General features: G+C 45.3%; 1 protein-coding gene across 1 annotated transcript in view; it reads right to left on the reverse strand.

Annotated features, from left to right (window-relative positions):
- Nucleotides 1-22,737, reverse strand: part of CCDC7 (coiled-coil domain containing 7) — an 820,938-nt gene that overhangs the window by 19,743 nt on the left and 778,458 nt on the right. The window contains exons 35-36 of the mRNA XM_029587039.1: nt 8,423-8,488; nt 3,774-3,839 (exon numbers count right to left, since the gene is read on the reverse strand). Of these exons, the coding sequence (XP_029442899.1) occupies nt 3,774-3,839; nt 8,423-8,488 (132 nt within the window). The remainder of the gene's footprint in view (nt 1-3,773; nt 3,840-8,422; nt 8,489-22,737) is intronic.

The raw sequence follows: 22,737 nt of genomic DNA on the forward strand, positions 1-22,737 counted from the left end.
ATGTTTGTGGATTAAGGGTATTAATCACCAAGTAGTATCTGTCATTCCCGCAAGCCATCCCCATGCCTCTTCACTTCATTCACATCCTCTAGACTTTATGGATCCACAGTGTTTATCCCACGCCCCTTTGAAATACTTCACAGTTTTAGTCTTCACCACTTCCTCCAGAAGGATGTTGCAGGCATCCACTACCCTCTGCATGAAGAAATACTTCCTGACATTGGTTTTGAGTCTTCCCCCTGGAGGTTTAAATCATGACCCTGGTTCTGCTGATTTTTTTCCAACGGAAAACGTTTGTCGTTGACTTTGGATCATTAAAACCTTTCAGGTATCTGAAAGTCTGTATCATATCACCTCTGTTTCTCCTTTCCTCTAGGGTATATATATTTAGATTCTTCAATCTCTCCTCATAAGTCATTCGATGAAGACCATCCACCTTTTTGGTCACCCTTCTCTGGACCGCCTCTATCCTGTCTCTGTCCGTTCGGAGATACAGTCTCCAGATCTGAGCACAGTACTCTAGGTGAGGCCTCACCAGGGACCCGTACAAGGGGATAATCACTTCCCTTTTCTTACTTGATATTCCACTCTCTATGCAGCCCAGCATTCTTCTGGCTTTAGCTATTGCCTTATCACATTGTTTCGCCGACTTCACCCCAAGGTCTCTCTCCTGCTCCATGCATATCAGCCTTCACCCCCCATCAAATACATTTCTTTTGGATTTCCACACCCCATATGCATGACTCTGCACTTCTTGGCACTGAATCTCAGCTGCCATATCTTCGACCACTCTTCCAGCTTCCTTAAATCCCATCTCATTCTCTCGATTCCTTCCGGTGTTTCCACTCTGTTGCAGATCTTAGTATCATCAAAAAATAAACAAACCTTACCTTCTATCCCGTCTGCAATGCCGCTCACATAGATATTGAACTGGACCGGTCCCAACACCAACCCTTGTGGCACTCCACTCATCACCGCTCTCTCTTCCGAGTAAGTTCCATTTACCATCACACATTGTCTTCTGTCCTTCAACCAGTTTGCTATCAGGCCACCACCTTGGCACGCGCTCCCAAGCTTCTCATTTTATTCACAAGCCTCCTCTGCGGGACCGTATCAAAAGCTTTGCTAAACGCCAAGTAGATGACATTGAGGGCTCTTCCTCGATCCAATTCCTTAGTCAACCAATCAAAAAAGTCGATCAGATTCGTCTGACAGGACCTTCCCTTGGTGAAACCATGTTGCCTTTGGTCCAGCAATTCTGCTGCTTGTAGATAGTTCACTATTCTTTCCTTCAACAGCGACTCCAATACTTTTCCCACCACTGAAGTTAGGCTAACCGGCCTGTAGTTTCCAACCTTCTCTCTGCTCCCACTCTTGTGAAAAGGGACCACCACCGCTCTTCTCCAATCACTCGGCACACTCCCGTTTCCAGGGATCTATTGAACATGTCATGCAGCAGAGCTGTTGGCACATCTCTTAGCTCCCTCAGTATCCTGGGATGAACCTCATCAGGCCACATAGCTTTGTCTACTTTCAGTTTTCCTAGTTTTTCCCATACATTCTCTTCTAGGGATGTGACTCGTTTTTTGACGATTTAAAACAATCGTCAGATATATTTTAAATAGTCAAAAATCGTTAGAGCCGCGATACAATAGCAATTCCCCCGATTTATCGTCAAAAATCGTAAATCGGGGGAGGGCGGGAAAACCGGCACACCAAAACAACCCTAAAACCCACCCCGACCCTTTAAAACAAATCCCCCACCCTCCCAAACCCCCCCAAAATGTTTTAAATTAGCTGGAGTCCAGTGGGAGATCGCGCCGGGACGCCCCCACTGGACCCCAGGTAATTTAAAACATTTTGGGGGGCTTCGGGAGGGTGGGGGATTTGTTTTAAAGGGTCGGGGTGGGTTTTAGGGTTGTTTTGGTTTGCCGGTTTCCCCCCCCGATTTACGATTTTTTAACAAAAAAAAAACATGACGATCAGATTTTCCCCCCCCCCCCCAGCCAAAATCGATCGTTAAGACGATCGATCACACAATTCACATCCCTATTCTCTTCCGTAAACGGAGTTTCATCCATTCTACTCCCCTCCATTTTCTTGTTAACTAGCGACAGTCCTTCCCCCAATGTCTTCTTTGGTGAACACCGAATTGAAGTATTCATTTAATATTTCTGCCATTTGTTCATTGGTTTCGACCCATTAGTACTTTTCACCTTTCAATTTCACTATACCACTTTGGAGTTTTCTCCTTTCACTGATGAATCTGAAAAATGTTTTGTCACCTCGCTTTACCTCTTTGGCAATCCTTTCTTTCACTAGACTTTTGGCTTCCTTGATTTCTTTCTTAGTCTCCTCAGTTTTACCATATATTCTTCCTGTTGATCTTCCCTTTGAGATTTTTTATATTTCTTAAATGCCCTTCTTTTATCTTTAATTTTATCAGCCACCTCCTTTGTAAACCAGATAGGTTTCATTCTTTTCTTGCTTTTCTTTACTTTTCTAAAATATTTATTAGTCGCTTCAGTAATTGCTCCTTTTAGTTTGGCCCACTGTTGTTCCACATCTCTCATTTTCCCATGCTACTGATGCAATTACTAGCAGTGGCTATTACCTAAGTAAGCTTGATTAATAGCAGTTAATGGACTTCTCCTCCAAGAACTTATCCAAACCTTTTTTGAACCCAGCTATACTAACTGCATTAACCACATCCTCTGGCAACAAATTCCAGAGCTTATTCGTGCGTTGAGTGAAAAAGAATTTTCTCCGATTAATCTTAAATGTGCTAATTGCTAACTTCATGGAATGCCCCCTGGTCCTTCTATTATCTGAAAGTCTAACCGATTCACATCTTCTCGTTCAAGACCTCTCATGATCTTAAAGACCTCTATCATATCCCCCCTCAGCCGTCTCTTCTCCAAGCTGAACAGCCCTAACCTCTTCAGCCTTTCCTCATAGGGGAGATGTTCCATTCCCTCCATGAGGCAACATTTTTCAGAATAAAACCACTGCAATAAAGACCTTATGATCAAGATGCTAAAAGGGAACTTCAGAACAATCCAGGACATTTAAAGTTTAAATGATGAATATAAGAGGACTTAAAAGAGAATGGGATTTTAAACTCACTAACAAACATAACTCGGTGACCTTCTGATTGCTGTAACACAATTCCCCACCCCTAACATCCCTTCTCCCGACCATTTTAATATAATAATATATGTTTCACTTTTACTTTCTAGCAATGTCATCTTTGCTCATCTACTTGTTGTATTTGGTCATAAGGAAGGGGGAGACTACCTGAAAACTGATCAGAAATGTTAATCCAATAAAATAATTATTACCTTACAGTGGGAGGATAACGTTCAAATCCATACGGGTTACTGAAAATGCACTTGTAAGTGAATGAGATGAGATTTCTCCTAATATTTTATATAATGCAAAATAAGAATGGCGTCGTTTATAAAATACTTTGCTTTAAAAGTACACGCATGTGTTTCACAGCATGTCCACGAATGCCCCTGTACCGCCCCTGTTTTGTGCACACAAAGCCAGAAACTAGCATATATTTTTGAGGTTTATATAAAAGCATGTATGCAAATACAGGCTACTTACATATGAAGATACTTATTTTCCATGTATAGCCCCTTTGAATATTTACTCAAATATTTTTTATTGAACTTTATATCCATGCACTTACAACACAACACAGCAATGACACTACTTTCATATTAAAAGTATGAGACCATGTTTAAGATAGAAATCAATATACATACCATTTCAGCTTGTGTAAGAGTCCGGATTGGTCGTCCATACTGATCAATTTCCCCTCTTGCTGCTGCCTGCATCAGAAATGCAAGAATAAGGTGGAAATGCATAATTAGGACAATTAGAAAGCCCTAAGCCTTCCAATGAACAGAGAAAATAAGAAAAGGCTTGTTGCCTTAAATAATCTCTTGAATTTAGCAAATAATGAGATCTATTTATTAATCCAGGACGCATGTTAACATGCACTGTTTACAACTGCTTCCATTAGTTGTGATGGGGATATTCATTAATAACTCATGTGAATTTGCATCATGGATCCTCAAATAGACGCCACTATATTTTAATTTATTACAGTCCTAAATGAAATGAAGATAATTTATTTCATCAAAGAACACTAGATAATTTCTACTACTGGTCAGTTTATTCAGTTGAGATCAACACAAGTAAATAAAGGAGGCAATTTTCAAACAGCTGCCTTTCTATAAAATATGCGGTTAATATGTACATGCGGACCCTGAAACTGATTTTCAAAGGAAAGCTACAAGTAAACCTGATTCCTGCACCTATTTCTGTAGACCAAATTTTACTGTAAATCCATATCTCATCTTAATCCAACTAGTGGTACATGTATTGTGGACTTGAATTGTCACAGGAGAAGGCATAAATGATCCTTTTGATTTTATGCAACATTGTATATTAAACATCCTTTGTGCTGTTTTTTGAGTCTTGTACATTTCAGTTAATAGGTGCTATGGTAGAAAGGATTAACTAGAATTAATAAGTTATTTTGAAGATATACTTAACATTTCTTGCACATCTATACAAATACCTAAAATACAAAAAAGTGTGTTGTTTCTGATCTATGATTGAAAAGGAACTTTAATCAGGTCTTTTGACATTTTGGCTCAATTTCTGGGTTTTTTCTTCCAGATTAAAAAAACATTAAAAAATATTCTTTTCAGTGTTCACTGCTCCTGGTTTTTCTTTTTATATAAAAAGCCATTCATTGCAGTTGCCTGAACTAAGGGAACTACCAAACATTCCTCTTCCAAAAATAAGACTACGTCCGACCATCCCTTCAACTTGTTCAACCCAGTTTCTAAAAGGGAAGCTTGACCAATCCTAGCAACTTAGCTAGGGAAAACTTTTAGGGATGGTCTTAGAAAATTCAAAATTCTTTCCCCATAGCTGGTCAAGGACAGAACTATTAATAAGGGAGTGAAGTAACCCTTACCTCTATATTATTCAAATCAGAAAATTTGGGGGAATGCTACACTGGTGAAATAGTCCACAAGTTAAAGACAAGAGTAAATATAAACAGACACAAAATATAACGTCACAAAAAAGAGCAAAGCAACACATAAGAACATAAGAAATTGCTATGCTGGGTCAGACCAAGGGTCCATCAAGCCCAGCATCCTGTTTCCAACAGAAGTCAAACCAGGCCACAAGAACCTGGCAATTATCCAAGCAATAAGAAGATCCCATGCTACTGATGCAGTTACTAGCAGTGGCTATTACCTAAGTAAACTTGATTAATAGCAGTTAATGGACTTCTCCTCCAAGAACTTATCGAAACCTTTTTTGAACCCAGCTACAGTAACTGCAGCTGGAGAGACATTTACCTTTGGAAATTACCTGGCTAAACCAATACTCTTACCATCTGTGAGCAAAGAAAATTTCTTCCTGAACGGGATTTGCCGCTGCGCCTGATGTCAGAGGGAAGGGCCAGAAGTGTCCTTTTAAGATCGGCACTCCTGAGGTGCATTGCAGTCGCCAGCACACCGCCAAAGCCAAGCGTGCTTAAGGGGCGCGCGGCTTTGCCCGGCTTAGCCCGGGTTTGCCCGGTTTACCTGGTTTGCCTAAATTTATTCCCGGGAATCTCTGGGAAAAAGGATAAGAGAGCGACACAGAAGTATCATCAAACGTAAGAGTTGTACTTTGTTTTTTTTCCTCTCTGCCCATATATTTTTACCAATACAATTTGTTTCTTTCTGTAAGATACAAATTTAAAAATTGTTCAAAATGAATGTAAAATATAGCTTTGTCCACTTTCAGTTTTCCTAGCTTTGTGCACTTTCAGTTCTCCTAGCTCTTCCCATACATTCTCTTCCGTAAACGGAGTTTCATCCATTCCACTCCCCTCCATTTTCTTGTTAACTAGCGACAGTCCTTCCCCCGATGTCTTCTTTGATGAACACCGAATTCAAGTATTCATTTAATATTTCTGCCATTTGTTCATTGGTTTCGACCCATTAGTACTTTTCACCTTTCAATTTCACTGTACCACTTTGGACTTTTCTCCTTTCACTGATGTATCTGAAAAATGTTTTGTCACCTCGCTTTACCTCTTTGGCAATCCTTTCTTTCGCTAGACTTTTGGCTTCCTTGATTTCTTTCTTAGTCTCCCTCAGTTTTACCCTATATTCTTCCTGTTGATCTTCCCTTTGGGATCGTTTATATTTCTTAAATGCCCTTCTTTTATCTTTAATTTTATCAGCCACCTCCTTTGTAAACCAGCAGAACCAGGGGTCACGATTTGAAGCTCCAGGGAGGAAGATTCAGAACCAATGTCAGGAAGTATTTCTTCACGGAGAGGGTGGTGGATGCCTGGAATGCCCTTCTGGAGGATGTGGTGAAGACCAGAACTGTGAAGGACTTCAAAGGGGCGTGGGATAAACACTGTGGATCCATAAAGTCAAGAGGCCGCCAATGAAGAGTGGGTGACTCGCCAGAATGATGGCTACTGCCTGGAGACAATACCCTTATTCAATAAACGTACACATGCTTACTGTGACTTCAACATCGTTCTAGCTTCAACAGCAAGAGGAAATGTGGAATAAAGGATTTGCACTCACAAAGAGGGGAGTAGCTGGCTTGTTACGGTGGTTACTACCCCAAACCAAATAAGCCTGATACTTCAATTTCAATGCACATACAGCATAGTTCTCTGCTTCAACGGCAGGGGAGAAGAAAAACTGATACTACACACATCCAGCAGAGCTCTCTGCTTCAACGGCAGGGGAGAAGAAAAACAACCAATAAGGGCTGTATAACATAGTCTGGGTAAAACAAATAAGCATGGGTGTAGCTTGCTTATTGCGGCGGTTACTACCCCTACTACCCCTAACTAATCAAGCTAGATATTTCACTTGGATGCAGCTCCATCACTGCTCTCTACATTAATGGTGGGGGAGGAAGGGAAATAGAACCAAGAGCTAAAAGAAACAGATAAGTATGAGAGAAAAAATGTGTGAAGCTTGCTGGGCAGACTGGATGGGCCGTTTGGTCTTCTTCTGCCGTCATTTCTATGTTTCTATGTTTCTATGTTAAGATAGGTTTCATTCTTTTCTTGCTTTTCTTTACTTTTCTAAAATATATATTAGTCGCTTCAGTAATTGCTCCTTTTAGTTTGGCCCACTGTTGTTCCACATCTCTCGTTTTCCCATGCTACTGATGCAATTACTAGCAGTGGCTATTACCTAAGTAAGCTTGATTAATAGCAGTTAATGGACTTCTCCTCCAAGAACTTATCCAAACCTTTTTTGAACCCAGCTACACTAACTGCATTAACCACAGCCTCTGGCAACAAATTCCAGAGCTTAATTGTGCGTTGAGTGAAAAAGAATTTTCTCCGATTAGACTTAAATGTGCTAATTTCTAACTTCATGGAATGCCCCCTGGTCCTTCTATTATTTGAAAGTGTAAATAACCGATTCACATCTACTCGTTCAAGACCTCTCATGATCTTAAAGACCTCTATCATATCCCCCCTCAGCAGTCTCTTCTCCAAGCAGAACAGCCCTAACCTCTTCAGTCTTTCCTCATAGGGAAGCTGTTTCATTCCCTCCATGAGGCACATTTTTCAGAATAAGACTACTGCATCAAAAACCTTACGATCAAGATACTGAAAGGGAAATTCAGAACAATCCAGAATCATAGGACATTTAAAGTTTAAATGATAAATATGAGGACATAAAAGAGAAAGGGATTTTAAACTCACTAACAAACATAACTCTGTGACCTTCTGATTGCTGTAACACAATTCCCCACCCCTAACAACCCTTCTCCTGACCATGTTAATATAATCTATGATTCAATTTTACTTTCTAGCAATGTCATCTTTGCTCATCTACTCGTTGTGTTTGGACATAAGGAAGGGAGAGTAAGCACCTGAAAACTGAACAGAAAAGTTAAACCAATAAAAAAATTATCACATTACAGTGGGAGGATAACTTTCAAATCCATTCGGGTTACTGAAAGTGCATATGTAAGTGGACGAGAGGAGATTTGTCCTAATATTTTATATACTGCATAACAAGAATGGTATCATTTATAAAATACTGGTACTTATGCTTTAAAAGTACACGCATGTGTTTCACAGCATGACCAGGAATGCCCCTGGACGGTCCTCTGTTTTATGCACGCAAAGCCAGAAACTTGCATATATTTTTGAGGTTTATATAAAAGCATGTATACAAATACAGGCTACTAACATATGAAGATACTCATTTTCCATGTATATCCCCTTTGAATATTTACTCAAATATTTTTATTGAACTTTATTTCCATGCATTTAAGTGGACAACACAGCAATGACACTACTTTAATATTAAAAGTATGAAACCATGTTTTAGATAGAAATCAATATACATACCATTTCAGCTTGTGTAGGAGCCCGGATTGGTCGTCCATACTGATCAGTTTCCCATTTTCCTGCATCCTGCATCAGAAATGCAATAAGGTGGAAATGCATAATTAGGACAATTAGAAAGGCCTAGCCTTCCAATGAACAGAGAAAATAAGAAAAGCCTTGTTGCCTTTAATAATCTCTTGAATTTAGCAAATAATGAGGATTATTTATTAATACACGATGCGTGTTAACATGCACTGTTTACCACTGCTTCCATTAGTTCCGATGGTATATTCATTAATATCTCATGTGAATTTGCATCATGGATCCACAAATAGATGCCACTATATTATATTTTAATACAGTCCTAAATGTAATTAAGATAATTTATCTCATCAAAGAACACTAGATAATTTCTCCTATTGGTCAGTTTATTCAGTTGAGATCAAACAAGTAAATAAAGGAGGCAATTTTCAAACAGCTGCTTTTGAATTGTCACAGGAGAAGGCATATATGATCCTTTTGTTTTTATACAACATTGTATATTAGGGATGTGAATCATGTGCCCGATCGTCTTAATGATCGGGTTCGGCTGGAGGGAGAAGAAAATCTGATCGGTGGAGATGTGAATCGGAATCGGTTCCGCTTCACATCGTTAATTTTTTTTTAGTGAGGCCCGACCCTTTAAAATTGACCCCTTACCTTCCCCCACCCTCCTGAACCCCCCCAAAACATTTTACAAGTACCTGGTGGTCCAGTGGGGGCGCGGGAACCGATCTCCCGCTCTCGGGCCATCGGCGCCATTTTGGCTGCCACTCAAAAATGGCGCCGATAGCCCGATAAAAAAAACAACCCATCCGACCCTTTAAAAATGACCCCTTAGCTTCCCCCACCCTCCCGATCCCCCCCAAAACATTTTTAAATTACCTGGTAGTTCAGTGGTGGTCCTGGGAGCGATCTCCTGTTCTCGGGCCGTCGGCTGCCACGCATAAAGATGGCGCCGATGGCCCTTTGCCCTTACCATGTGACAGGGTATCCGTGCCATTGGCCGGCCCCTGTCACATGGTAGGAGCACTGGCTGGCTGGCGCCATCTTTAAAGATGGCCACCGCCATAGTAAAGATGGCCGCCGCACTCTAACAATTTTTGACGATTTAAAAAATATCGGACAATTTTTTTAAATCGTCAAAAAACGATTCACATCCCTATTGTATATTACACATCCATTGTGCTGTTTTTTGAGTCTTGTACATTTCAGTTAATAGGAGCTACAGTAGAAAGAATTAACTAGAATTAATAAGTGTTACGGCGGTGGCAGCTGTGCAACCGCCTCACCACCAGGGGTCCTTCTAGAGCAGGCTCTCCTGGCTGGCCCAATCCATCTGCTCTATACCCCGGATATTCCTTTATAGCCCTGCCTACCCTAGAATCCAGTGCTTCGGCATCAAGCTTGTTTGGGCTCCCTGCTCTAGCCTTGCTGTGTGTGGCCTTCGGGCCTTCTGCCTTGTCTTGCTGTGAGTGGCCTTCGTGCCTTCTACCTTGCCTTGCTGTGTGTGGCCTTCGGGCCTACTGCCTTGTCTTGCTGTGTGTGGCCTTCGGGCCTTCTGCCTTGTCTTGTCTTGCTGTGTGTGTGTGGCCTTCGGGTCTCCTGCTTTGCTGTGTGTGCGTGGCCTTCAGGCCCTCTCCCTTGCCGTGTATGTATGGCCTTCGGGCCCTCTGCCTCATCGTGTGTGTGTGTATGGCCTTCGGGCTCTCTGTCTTGCTATAAGGTGCCTAGACCTTGCCTGGACTTTGAGTCTGTTTGCCTGCCGCCTGCCTTGACCCTGCCTGTTCTTTGACTCTGTTGCCCTCCGCCTGCCTAGACCCTGCCTGGACTTTGACTCTGTTTGCCTGCCGCCTGCCTAGACCCTGCCTGGACTTTGACCTTGTTCCCAGCCAGTACTCTGCTCCATATATCAGCCATCGCCCAGCTCCATACACTCCCAGCCATCATCAGAGACCTTCCAGCTATACCCTGTCTCTCTCCACCTGGAGTCACTCCTGGAGGTGGTGTTCACTACACTGGATTACTGCCCAGATGTAACAGTATGCCGAAGCCACCCTCCAGAGAGAGAGATAGAACCCTGAGTCAACGTTTTTTTCTACAGACCACAGCATGCCTCAGTCCCAAAGGTTTTATATCTGTGCTTGCTACCAGACCTTGAATTACCCAAGCTACCAGAACTGTCTAGCCTGTCAGCTTGCAGATCAGGAACATTGGGCCTGCAATAACTGCTATAAGAGGAATGTTTCTGTCTACCAAGTGTTTAAACTGTTCTACTCCTAAGCCAGGATGGTGGAAATGTTCATGTATCCCAAGCCTATTACCACCAGGCAAACCGTGCCCCTGTTGCTCAGCTATAGGACCAGCTGCTTCATTAGGGAGAACAGTCAGCTCGACTACCGTGCGTTCAGCTTCTGGCCCAGTTAACAACGTTATTTCCTGTAACAGCATTTGGATTAAGAATTCCAGCACTTCATTTCAGGACACTTTGAAGGAAACTTGTCACCAGGAAACAAGTAATAATTCTGAAAACCTTAGAACTCACAGGGTTAAGAAGGCTTCAATGACTTCCACGCCAGAGCTTCAGAGACGAGAGCAGAATGTACTAATTAACTCTAGCAGAGCCTTGCTTTCCACAGCTGCAGGTCAGTTACAATTAACGATGGGGTTCCAAGATGGTCCAGAGCTGCCTGTGCCTTCTCTAAGCTGCTAGTATACACTTTTAAATCAGGGAAACATAATCGGGAGCTCCAGACTCTGTCTCGAGGTACCAAGTCCTCTGCAGTGCAATCTTTATCCTCCCCTCATTCACTCACAAGTACTCCCCCTATTGGAGAATCATCCATAACAGATTCCATTACCCTGCTACCTGAGGAGGGGTCCGAACCGATCCTGCTGCCGCCCCTGGAGGAGTCTGAACCGGTCCTGCTGTCGTCCCTGGAGGGGTCCGAACCGGCCCTGCGGCTGCCCCTGAAGGGGTCCGAACCGGCCCTGCTGCCGCCCCTGGAGGGATTCGAACCGGTCCTGCAACCCCAGGAGGGGCCTGAGCCTGTCATGCAACCCCAGGAGGGGCCTGAGCCTGTCATGCAACCCCAGGAGGGGCCTGAGCCTGCCTTGCTGCCCCTGGAGGGGTTTGAGACTGCTGCGTCGCCCTAGGAGGGGTTTGTGAATGCTGTGTCGCCCCAGGAAGGGGTAGAATTCAACGTATCACCCCAGGGGTTTGAGACTGTCTAGTCGCCCCAGGAGGGGTTTGAGACCACTTCGCTGCCCCAGGAAGGGATAGATTTCCTCGTATCACCCCAAGAGGGGCCTGAGACTGCTTGGTCGCCCCAGGAGGGGTCGGAAACTGCTTGGTCGTCCCAGGAGGGGTTTGAGACTGCTTCGCCGCCCCGAGAAGGGGTTGAATTAGTTACGTTACCCCAGGAGGGGAGTGAACCTGCCATTGTACCCCAGGAGGGGTTGGACTTTATCATTCCGTACCCCTTGCAAAGTTGGGACCCAGGAGGGGGGGGGAGGCCTTGGGGGGAGGGGTACTGTTACGGCTATGGCTGCTGTGCAACCGCCTCACCACTAGGGGTCCTTCTAGAGCAGGCTCTCCTGGCTGGCCTAATCCATCTGCTCTATACCCCGGATATTCCTTTATAGCCCTGCCTACCCTAGACTCCAGTGCTTCGGCATCGAGCTCGTTTGGGCTCCCTGCTCTAGCCTTGCTGTGTGTGGCATTCGGGCCTTCTGCCTTGCTGTGTGTGGCCTTTGGGCCTTCTGCCTTGCCTTGCTGTGTGTGGCCTTCGGGCCTTCTGCCTTTCCTTGCTGTGTGTGTGGCCTTCGGGTCTGCTGCCTTGCTGTGTGTGTGTGGCCTTCGGGTCTTCTGCCTTGCCTTGCTGTGTGTGCGTGGCCTTCGGGTCTCCTGCCTTGCTGTGTGTGCGTGGCCTTCGGGCCCTCTGCCTTGCTGTATGTGCGTGGCCTTCGGGCCCTCTGCCTTTTGTGTGTGTGTGTGTGTGGTCTTCGGGCTCTCTGTCTTGCTCTTAGGTGCCTTGACCCTGCCTGATCTTTGACTTTGTTGCCTGCCGCCTGCCTAGACCCTGCCTGGACTTTGACTCTGTTGCCTGCCATTTGCCTAGACCCTGCCTGGACTTTGACTCTGTTTGCCTGCCGCCTGCCTAGACCCTGCCTGGACTTTGACTCTGTTGCCTGCCGTTTGCCTAGACCCTGCCTGGACTTTGACTCTGTTTGCCTGCCGCCTGCCTAGACCCTGCCTGGACTTTGATCTTGTTCCCAGCCAGTACTCTGCTTCATATATCAGCCATCGCCCAGCTCCATACATTCCCAGCCATCATCAGAGACCTTCCAGCTATCCCTGTCTCTCTCCACCTGGAGTCACTCCTGGAGGTGGTGTTCACTACACCGGATCACTGCCCAGATGTAACAATAAGTGGTTTTGAAGATATACTTAACATTTCTTGCACATTTATACAATCCCAAAATACAAAAAAAGTGTGTTGTTTCTGATCTATAATTGAAAAGGAACTATAATCCAGTATCCGTAGGAAATCCGTAGGAAAAAAATCAGCAGAACCAGGGGTCACGATTTGAAGCTCCAGGGAGGAAGATTCAGAACCAATGTCAGGAAGTATTTCTTCACTGAGAGGGTGGTGGACTCCTGGAATGCCCTTCCTGAGGATGTGGTGAAGACCAGAACTGTGAAGGACTTCAAAGGGGCGTGGGATAAACACTGTGGATCCATAAAGTCAAGAGGCCGCCAATGAAGAGTGGGTGACTCACCAGAATGACAGCTACTGCCTGAAGACAATACCCTTATACAATAAACATACACATGCTTACTGTGACTCCAACATCGCTCTAAGCTTCAACAGCAAGAGGAAATGTGGAAAAATGGATTTACACTCACAAAGAGGGGAGTAGCTGGCTTGTTACGGCGGTTACTACCCCAAACCAAATAAGCCTGATACTTCACCTTCAATGCATATACAGCATAGTTCTCTGCTTCAACAGCAGGGGAGAAGAAAAAAGGGTTTGCACTCACAAAGCGGGGAGTAGCTGGCTTGTTACGGCGGTTACTACCCCAAACCAAATGTGTCTGATACTTCACTTTCGATGCATATCCAGCATGGCTCTCTGCTTCAACGCCATGGGAGAAGACTGATACATCACGCATTTCCAGCATAGCTCCCTGCTTCAACAGCAGGGGAGAAGAAAAACAACCAATAAGGACTGTATAACATAGTCTGGGTAAAACAAATAAGCATGCGTGTAGCTTGCTTATTGCGGTGGTTACTACCCCTACTACCCCTAACTAATCAAGCTAAATATTTCAATGGTGGGGGTGGAAGGGAAATAGAACCAAGAGCTAAGAGAAACAGATAAGTATGAGAGAAAAAATGTGTGAAGCTTGCTGGGCAGACTGGATGGGCCGTTTGGTCTTCTTCTGCCGTCATTTCTATGTTTCTATGTTTTGACAGTTTAGCTCAATTTCTGAGTTTTTTCCTCTACATTAAAAAAACATTTAAAAAATATTCTATTCAGTTTTTGCTGCTTCTGGTTTTTCTTTTTACGTTTCATATAAAAAGCCATTCATTGTTGTTGCCTGAACTAAGGGAACTACCAAACACTCCTCTTCCAAAAATAAGCCTACGTCTGACCATACCTTCAATGTGATCAACCCAGTTTATAAAGGGAAGATTGACCAATCCCAGCAACTTGGCCAGGGAAATCTTTTAGGGATGATCTTAGAAAATGCAAAATTCTTTCCACGTAGCTGGTCAAGGTCAGAACTATTAATAAGGGCGTGAAGTAACCCTTACCTCTATATTATTCAATTCAGAAAATTTGGGGGAATGCTACACTGGTGAAACAGTCCACAAATTAAAGACAAGAGTAAATATAAACAGACACAAAATAACACGTCACAAAAAAGAGCAAAGCAACACATAAAATCATAAGAAATTGCCATGCTGGGTCAGAAAAAGGGTCCATCAAGCCCAGCATCCTGTTTCCAAGAGAGGCCAAACCAGGCCACAAAAACCTGGCAAGTACCCAAACACCAAGAAGATCCATAGAAACACAGAAACATAGAAATGACGGCAGAAGAAAACCAAATGGCCCATCCAGTCTGCCCAGCAAGCTTTCACACTTATTTTTCTCATACTTATTTGTTACTCTGACCGCTGAGTTCAGGGCCCTTATTGGTAACTTTATGGTTCTAATTTCCTTCCACCACCGCCATTGATGTAGAGAGCAGTGCTGGATCTGCATCAAAGTGAAGTATCAAGTTTAATTGGTTAGGGGTAGTAACCGCTGCAAAAAGCAAGCTACGCTTATTTGTTTACCAGGCCTGTGCAATTCAGTCCTTATTGGGTTTTGTCTGAATATCAATCCTCTTTTCTTCATTCCACCCCTGCCGATAAAGTAGTGAGCTATGCTGGATATGTATTCAAAGTGAAGTATCAGGCTTAATTGATTTGGGGTAGTAACCGCCGCAACAAGCAAGCTACTCCCATGCTTATTTGTTTAACCAGACTATGCAATTCAGTCCTTGTTGGTTGTTGTCTGAATGTAAATCCTCTTATCTTCATTCCCCCAGCCGTTGAAGCAGAGAGCTACGCTGGATATGCATTGAAAGTGAATTATCAGGCTTATTTGGTTTGGGGTAGTAACCGCTGCAACAAGCAAGTTAATCTCCCGCTTATTTTGAATGGCAAATCCTTTTATCCACATTTCCTCTTGCCATTGAAGCTTAGAGCAATGTTGGAGTCGCATTAACCATGTGTATGTTTGATTAAATGTATTAATCACCAGGTAGTATCTGTCATTCCCACAAGCCACCCCCATGCCTCTTCACTTCATACACATCCTCTAGACTTTATGGATCCGCAGTGTTTATCCCACGTCCATTTGAAATCCTTCACAGTTTTAGTCTTCACCACTGCCTCCGGAAGGGAGTTCCAGGCATCCACCACCCTCTCCATGAAGAAATACTTCCTGTCATTGGGTTACGAATTAAAACTTCCTCCCTGGAGTTTTAAATCCCTGGAGTTTTAAATCGTTCTGCTGATTTTTTCCAACGGAAAAGGTTTGTCGTTGACTTTGGATCATTAAAACCTTTCAGGTATCTGAAAGTCTGTATCATATCACCCCTGTTTCTCCTTTCCTCTAGGATATACATATTTAGATTCTTCAATCTCTCCTCATAAGTCATTCGATGAAGACCATCCACCTTTTTGGTTACCCTTCCCTGGACCGCCTCCATCCTGTCTCTGTCCCTTCGGACATACGGTCTCCAGAACTGAGCACAGTACTATAGGTGAGGCCTCACCAGGGATCTGTACAAGGGGATAATCACTTCCCTTTTCTTACTCGACATTCCTCTCTCTATGCAGCCCAGTATTTTTCTGGCTTTAGCTATCGACTTGTCACATTGTTTCGCCGACTTCAGATCGTTAGACACTATCACCCCAAGGTCTCTCTCCTGTTTCGTGCACATCAGCCCTTCACCCCCCATCAAATACATTTCTTTCGGATTTCCACACGCCATATGCATAAGTCTGCACGTCTTGGCACTGAATCTCATCTGCCATATCTTCGACCACTCTTCCAGCTTCCTTAAATCCCATCTCATTCTCTCCACTCCTTCCGGCGTGTCCACTCTGTTGCAGATTTTAGTATCATCCACAAATAGACAAACCTTACCTTCTATCCCGTCCGCGATGCCGCTCACATAGATATTGAACTGGACCGGTCCCAACACCAACCCTTGTGGCACTCCGCTGATCACTGCTCTCTCTTCCGAGTAAGTTCCATTTACCATCACACATTGCCTTCTGTCCTTCTACCAGTTTTCTATCTAGGCCACCAGCTTGGCACGCGCTCCCAAGCTTCTCATTTTATTCACAAGCCTCCTGTGCAAGACCATATCAAAAGCTTTGCTAAAATCAAAGTAGATGACATCGAGGCTCTTCTTCGATCCAATTCCTTAGTCAACCAATCAAAAAAGTCGATCAGATTCAACTGACAGGACCTTCCCTTGGTGAAATCATGTTGCCTCTGGTCCAGCAATTCTGCTGCTTGTAGATAGTTCACTATTCTTTCCTTCAACTGCGACTCCAATACGTTTCCCTCCCCCGAGGTGAGGCTAACCGGCCTGTAGTTTCCAGCCTCCTCTCTGCTCCCACTCTTGTGAAGAGGGACCATCACCGCTCTTCACCAATCACTCGGCACAATCCCGTTTCCAGGGATCTATTGAACAGGTCATGCAGCAGAGCTGGCAGCACATCTCTGAGCTCCCTCAGTATCCTGGGATGAACCTCAGCAGGCACCATGGCTTTGTCCACTTTCAGTTTTCCTAGCTCTTCCCATACATTCTCTTCCGTAAACGGAGTTTCATCCATTCCACTCCCTTCCCTTTTCTTGTTAACTAGTGACAGTCCTTCTCCGGGGTCTTCTTTGATGAACACCGAATTGAAGTATGCATTTAATATTTCTGCCATTTGTTCATCGGTTTCCACCCATTGATCCTTTTCACCTTTCAATTTCACTATACCTCTTTGGACTTTTCTCCTTTCACTGATGTATCTGAAAAAGCAAATGTTGCTTACCTGTAACAGGTGTTCTCACAGGACAGCAGGATGTTAGTCCTCACATATGGTGATATCACAGGATGGAGCCCTGTACGGAAAACTTTTCTGTCAAAGTTTCTCCAAAGCTTTGACTGACACTGGCACACTGAGTGCACTGAGCATGCTCAGCCTGCAATTATCCCTATGAGCCACAGGTGTCTCCCTCAGTCTCGTCTTATAGCTAAAAGCGCAAGCGAAACTAAATAAAAGTGAAAACATATAGAGACCAAACTCCGCAGGGTGGCAGGTGGGTTTCGTGAAGACTAACATCCTGCTGTCCTCTGAGAACACCTGTTACAGGTAAGCAACATTTGCTTTCTCACAGGACAAGCAGGATGGTAGTCCTCACATATGGGTGAGTAACGAGCTGAGGATGCCCGAGAGTGCACGAAATGCACCCAAGACGCGCGAAAGGCGCAATGACGGGGGTGGAATTTGAAACAGAGGGCATCCTGAAACCATTAAAAGGTTGGTGGAAGGATGTTGAGTAGTTAACCCGAAAGGAATAGTAGACGGACTGGCCAAACATGGAGCATGCCGGCTAGTCGTATCTAAGCAATAATGGGCTGCGAAGGTATGGAGAGAACTCCAGGTTGCAGCCTGATAAATATGTACAAGCAGCAGCGGCCGAAGGGAAGCTATTAAGGCTGGGACAGACGCAACAGAGTGTGGTTACACACAGTGTTGTAGTGAAATGCCTGCTCCTTGGTAGGAAAAAGAAACAGACCATTAATTAGGGGGAATAGGTCTGTTTGCCCACTGGAACTCGCAGGTTGACTCTTGCCACAGAAGGAAAGAGTTAGGTGGAATTCCTATGGAATGTAGTGCGATCGAGATAGAATGCAAGTGCACTATTACTATCCAAGAAGTGGAAAAAAATGTTGGGAAAAATGGGCAGAGTATATCCTGAGTAAGGTGAGATGCAACGTCTACCTTAAGAAAGACAGGAAGTTGAATGCGTTAGAACCACTCAGTCACGGAGGAACGCAGGGTCAGATGAGTATAGAACAAGGTGTGTAACTCACTGACCCTGTTGGCAGAAATGACATTTATGAGGGAAGAATATCCCATGCCAAACTGTGAAATGAGACGAATGGAAAATCTCAAACGGAGAACGAATGAGATTTATAAGGATACGATATAGGTTCCATTCCGTGACTGGTGAAAATAGAGGCGGCTTGATCAGTGGAAAATCCATGGGAAGCTGACTCAGAAGGGGTTTACCGTAAATCGGGTATCCCAACTCCCAAATGATACAGCAATTGGAATAGAGGTGTACCTATGTGGAGGATGTCTGGGGAGCAGAATCCGAGGGAGCAAAAGAAAAGAGTGGTGTGGAAAAAGTAAAAAGGGTAATACCCTTTTGTATGTGTTATGTGGTAAATCTTGCCATTTTGAATGGTAGGATTTATGTATGGAAGGTTTTGTGACGCTACCAGAACCTGAGAACATCAGTTAGTCTAAGATTTGGACTGACTGGTGAGAAGGTAATGTTATGGTAGTGGACCCTTAGACCGGTACGAGAGATGACACCCACCTGAAGGCCCAGGTAAACTCGTCTCCGGCAGGTGGAGTGCTGCAACCTGATCTCGTAGGCGTCCTCAGAGCGAAGGTGGGTACTCAGTCTGGGTACCAGACTGAGTACCCACCTTCAATGCAGGAGGAGATCAATGCAGGAGGCAACAACTCAGTCCGAATTCCAGGCAAGGGTCGAGGCAGGTGGCAAACAAACTCAGTCCAAATTCCAGGCAAGGGTCAAGGCAGGCGCCAAACAAACTCAGTCCAAATTCCAGGCAAGGGTCAAGGCAGGCAGCGAGCAGACAAACCAATCCAATCCGAGTCAGCCAAACAGAAGAACCAGGGAAACACAGCCATCCACAGGAACCTGTTGCAAAGGCGTCCTATCTACCTCCGAGGGAGTTTAAATCTCCCTGGCTGATGACGTCATCTTCCGGGGCCGGCCTGGTCTTCACGCGGCTGCCCCTTAAAGAGGCGGGGTTTGCCGCGTCTTCCCCGACGCTGCACCCCGACGTCCAGGAACCATGCTGCCGAGGCCCGTGAACTGCGGGCTGCCTTGATCGCGTCACTGTGCCAGCAGCCTGAGAAAGGTAGGGGGTCCTGGCCGCGGGTGAGCACGGCCGGGAACCACAACAGTATCCACTCTCTTACGCCCCCTCCTGGAAGGGCCCGGCTTGGTAGGATACACCTGATGAAAATGCTGAAGTAGGGATTTATCCAAAATATTTGATGATGGCTCCCAGGAGTTCTCCTCCGGACCAAACCCCTCCCAAGCGATCAAATACTCCCACCGTCTATGGTTATGGCGAACATCCAGGATCTCCCGGACTTGGTAAATGGAATCTTCCTCGGACTCGATAGCCGGAGATTGGCGTGGAGTGTCATGGAATGAAGAAGAAATCAGAGGCTTTAACAAGGAGACGTGAAAGGAATTATGAATGCGAAGACTGGTGGGAAGTCACAATCGATAAGTTACAGGACCCAGGCGTTTGTGGATGATGAACGGTCCGATGTATCTGGGAGCGAGTCGCATGGAGGGAACCCGGAGGCGTAAATGATTGGTGGAGAGCCAGACCCGGTCTCCTGCGTTGAATTGCAGAGCTGGTCGACGATGCTTATCGGACATCCGTTTCGCGGTCTTGGCCACCTGGCGAAGACGAGCATTAGTAGCCTCACAGAGTTCATGGAGCCGTTGTGCCGATAGTTGAGCCGCTGGAGAGGCAACGGTAAGAGGTAGAGGTAGAGGAGGTCGTGGTTGTTTGCCAAAAACAATCTGAAATGGAGATTGTCCAGTTGCCGAGTGTAAATGGGAGTTATGTGAGAATTTGGCCCAAGGTAGTAGGGTGGCCCAATCATCTTGGCAATGGTTCACAAAGAGGTGTAAGAAAATCTTCAACCCTGTATTGACGCGTTCTGCCTGACCGTTCCCTTGCGGGTGAAAAGCTGTGGTAAAATCCAGTTGTATGCCAAATTTCCTGCAAAGCACACTCCAGTATTTGGCTGTAAATTGGGGACCTCTATCAGAAGTTATATGAAGAGGAAGTCCATGGAAGAAGAAAATATGCAGAGAAAATAGGTCAGCTAATTCGGGAGGGGATGGTAATTTGGGCAGAGGCAAGAAGTGTACCATTTTTGAGAAACGGTCGACACAACCCATATTACCTGATTCCCGCATGACAGAGGAAGATCTACTATGAAATCCGTGGATATATGGGTCCAGGGTGCTTGAGGGGGTGGAAGGGGTTGGAGGAGGCCCCAGGGTCGGCCAGGTAGAGGTTTTTGCTGAGCACACTTTGGGCAAGATATTACATAGGCCCGCATATCCCCCTTCATCTGAGGCCACCAATGATAGCGAGATAACAGCTCCAAGGTGCACGTTCTCCCGGGATGGCCTGCCGAGAGAGAGTCATGTGCCCAGGAAAGTACCTTGGGGCGAAGTCGAAGTGGTACTACCGTTTTCCCTGGAGGTGCGGTCTTGGTAGTAGCAAGAATCAATTTGGCTGGGTCTATAATATAGTTAAGAGTCTCTTGTGTGTCCTCTGTCTCATACGAGTCTCTTGTGTGTCCTCTGTCTCATCCGCGTGGATATTTTTGGCCGCTGGACGATATCGTAGTACAAAATCAAAACAAGAAAAGAATAATGACCAGTGGGCTTGGCGGGGGTTGAGGCGCTGGGCTTTGTTGAGATATTCTAAATTCTTATGGTCGGTATCCACCGTAATGGTGTGTTGCGCCCCTTTTAACCATTGTCTCCACTCCTCGAAGGCCATCTTGATGGCCAACAACTCCTTGTTGCCGATTCCATAATTCTTCTCGGCGGGAGAAAACTTCTGGGAGAAATAAGAGCAGGAGAATAAGATGCCTCGATCTGAATGTTGACTGAGAACTGCTCCAACCCGCCACTTCGGAGGCATCTACCTCCACAATAAATGGTCGAGTGGGTCCGGGGTGGTGGAGGCAAGGTTTTGTAAGAAAGCGGTCTTGAGTCTCTCAAATGCTTGTATGGCTTCACAAGGCCATTTCTTGGGATCAGCCCCCTTCTTGGTCAGAGCTGTAATCAGTGCTACAATGTGAGAGTAATGTGGAATAAAGTTCCGGTAAAAATTGGCAAAGCCAAGAAACCGTTGTATTGCTCGAAGCCCCACTGGACGTGGCCAATCAAGGATACTAGCCACCTTTTCCGGGTCCATTTTGAAACCCCGTGGTAGACACAATAAATCCCAAAAAGGGTATTTGACTGTCTCTCAAAAAGACATTTTTTCCAATTTAACGAACAAATGGTTCTCTCTTAAACGTTGTAGAACTTGTCTGAACATCCTTGCGATGAGTAGCCAGGTCCTTCGAGTAGATAAGAATATTGTCCAGATAAATGATCAACTTGTTTATACAACATGTCCCGGAATACTTCGTTCATTAAATTTTGGAAGATCGCAGGTGTATTACATAGGCCAAATGGCATGACAAGGTATTCGTAGTGGCCATCACGAGTATTAAATGCGGTCTTCCACTCATCTCCGGGCTTAATTCGGACCAGGTTATAGGCACTAAATCAAGTTTAGAAAAGATCTTGGCTCCATGCAATTGATCGAGTAGTTCAGGTATTAGTGGAAGAGGATATCGATCCTTGCGAGTGATAGCGTTGAGCCCTCTGTAGTCAATGCAAGGTCTCAACGACCTGTCTTTTTTTGGAACAAGGAAAAACCCCGCCCCTGCAGGAGACGTAGAGGAGTGGATAAACCCCCGTTCGAGGTTTTCCTTAATATACTGTGACTTAGCCTGTGATTCGGGTCTGGAGAGGGGGTAAACCCGCCCCCTGGGTGGGCTGGTATTGGGTAGTAAGTTAATAGCGCAGTCAAACCTTCGGTGGCAGGGAAGGATCTCCGCTTTCTCCTTAGAGAAGACGTCCATGAACTCGGAGTATTGAGGAGGTACTGGAATCCTGGTGGTGATTACCGGTATCACCGGTTAGGGTCTCTGCTGGATACAGGTCCCAAGGCAGTCTGGACCCCAGGCAGCAATTTGGAGGGTTCTCCAGTCTATCATAGGAGAGTGTCTTTGTAACCAGGGTAGACCCCAGTACTACTGAGTGAACAGCCTTCTCCAAGATAAGGAAGGATATTTCTTCATGATGCAGGGACTCCGACTTGGGAGAGTTATGGGAGCAGTGCAAGAGGTAACCCGTCCGGGGAGATTCTCTCCTTGGATGGATGAAATGAATAATGGAGTCTTGTGAGGACGTACCAGAAGAAGCAACTGATGGACTAGTTCGGCCAGGATAAAGAGTCCTCCAGCCCCGGAGTCGACCAGGGCCTGAGTGGTGAAGAACCCTTGATCACACCGCAATGTCACTGGAACTATAAAGTGAGGAGCCAGGTTGTTCCCTAGGGTCTGCTCCTTGGAGACACCTAGGACCGGTAGTTTCCAGGGCGTTCTGGGCACTGAGCCAAAAGGTGACCTCGGTTGCCGCGATATAAACACAGTCCCATCCTTCTCCGGCGTTGCTTTTCTTCTGCCGTCAGCCAACTCCTGCCCAACTGCATGGGCTCCTCCCTGGTCTCTGCTGAAGCTTCGGCAGCGATTGGGGTAACCAACGGATGAGAGAAGCTTAGGGCCAAGGGAACCTGGCGCCGAGGTGGTCTTGCTTCT

The sequence above is a fragment of the Rhinatrema bivittatum genome, chromosome 2, assembly GCF_901001135.1.
Source record: "Rhinatrema bivittatum chromosome 2, aRhiBiv1.1, whole genome shotgun sequence".
Lineage (NCBI taxonomy): Eukaryota > Metazoa > Chordata > Amphibia > Gymnophiona > Rhinatrematidae > Rhinatrema > Rhinatrema bivittatum.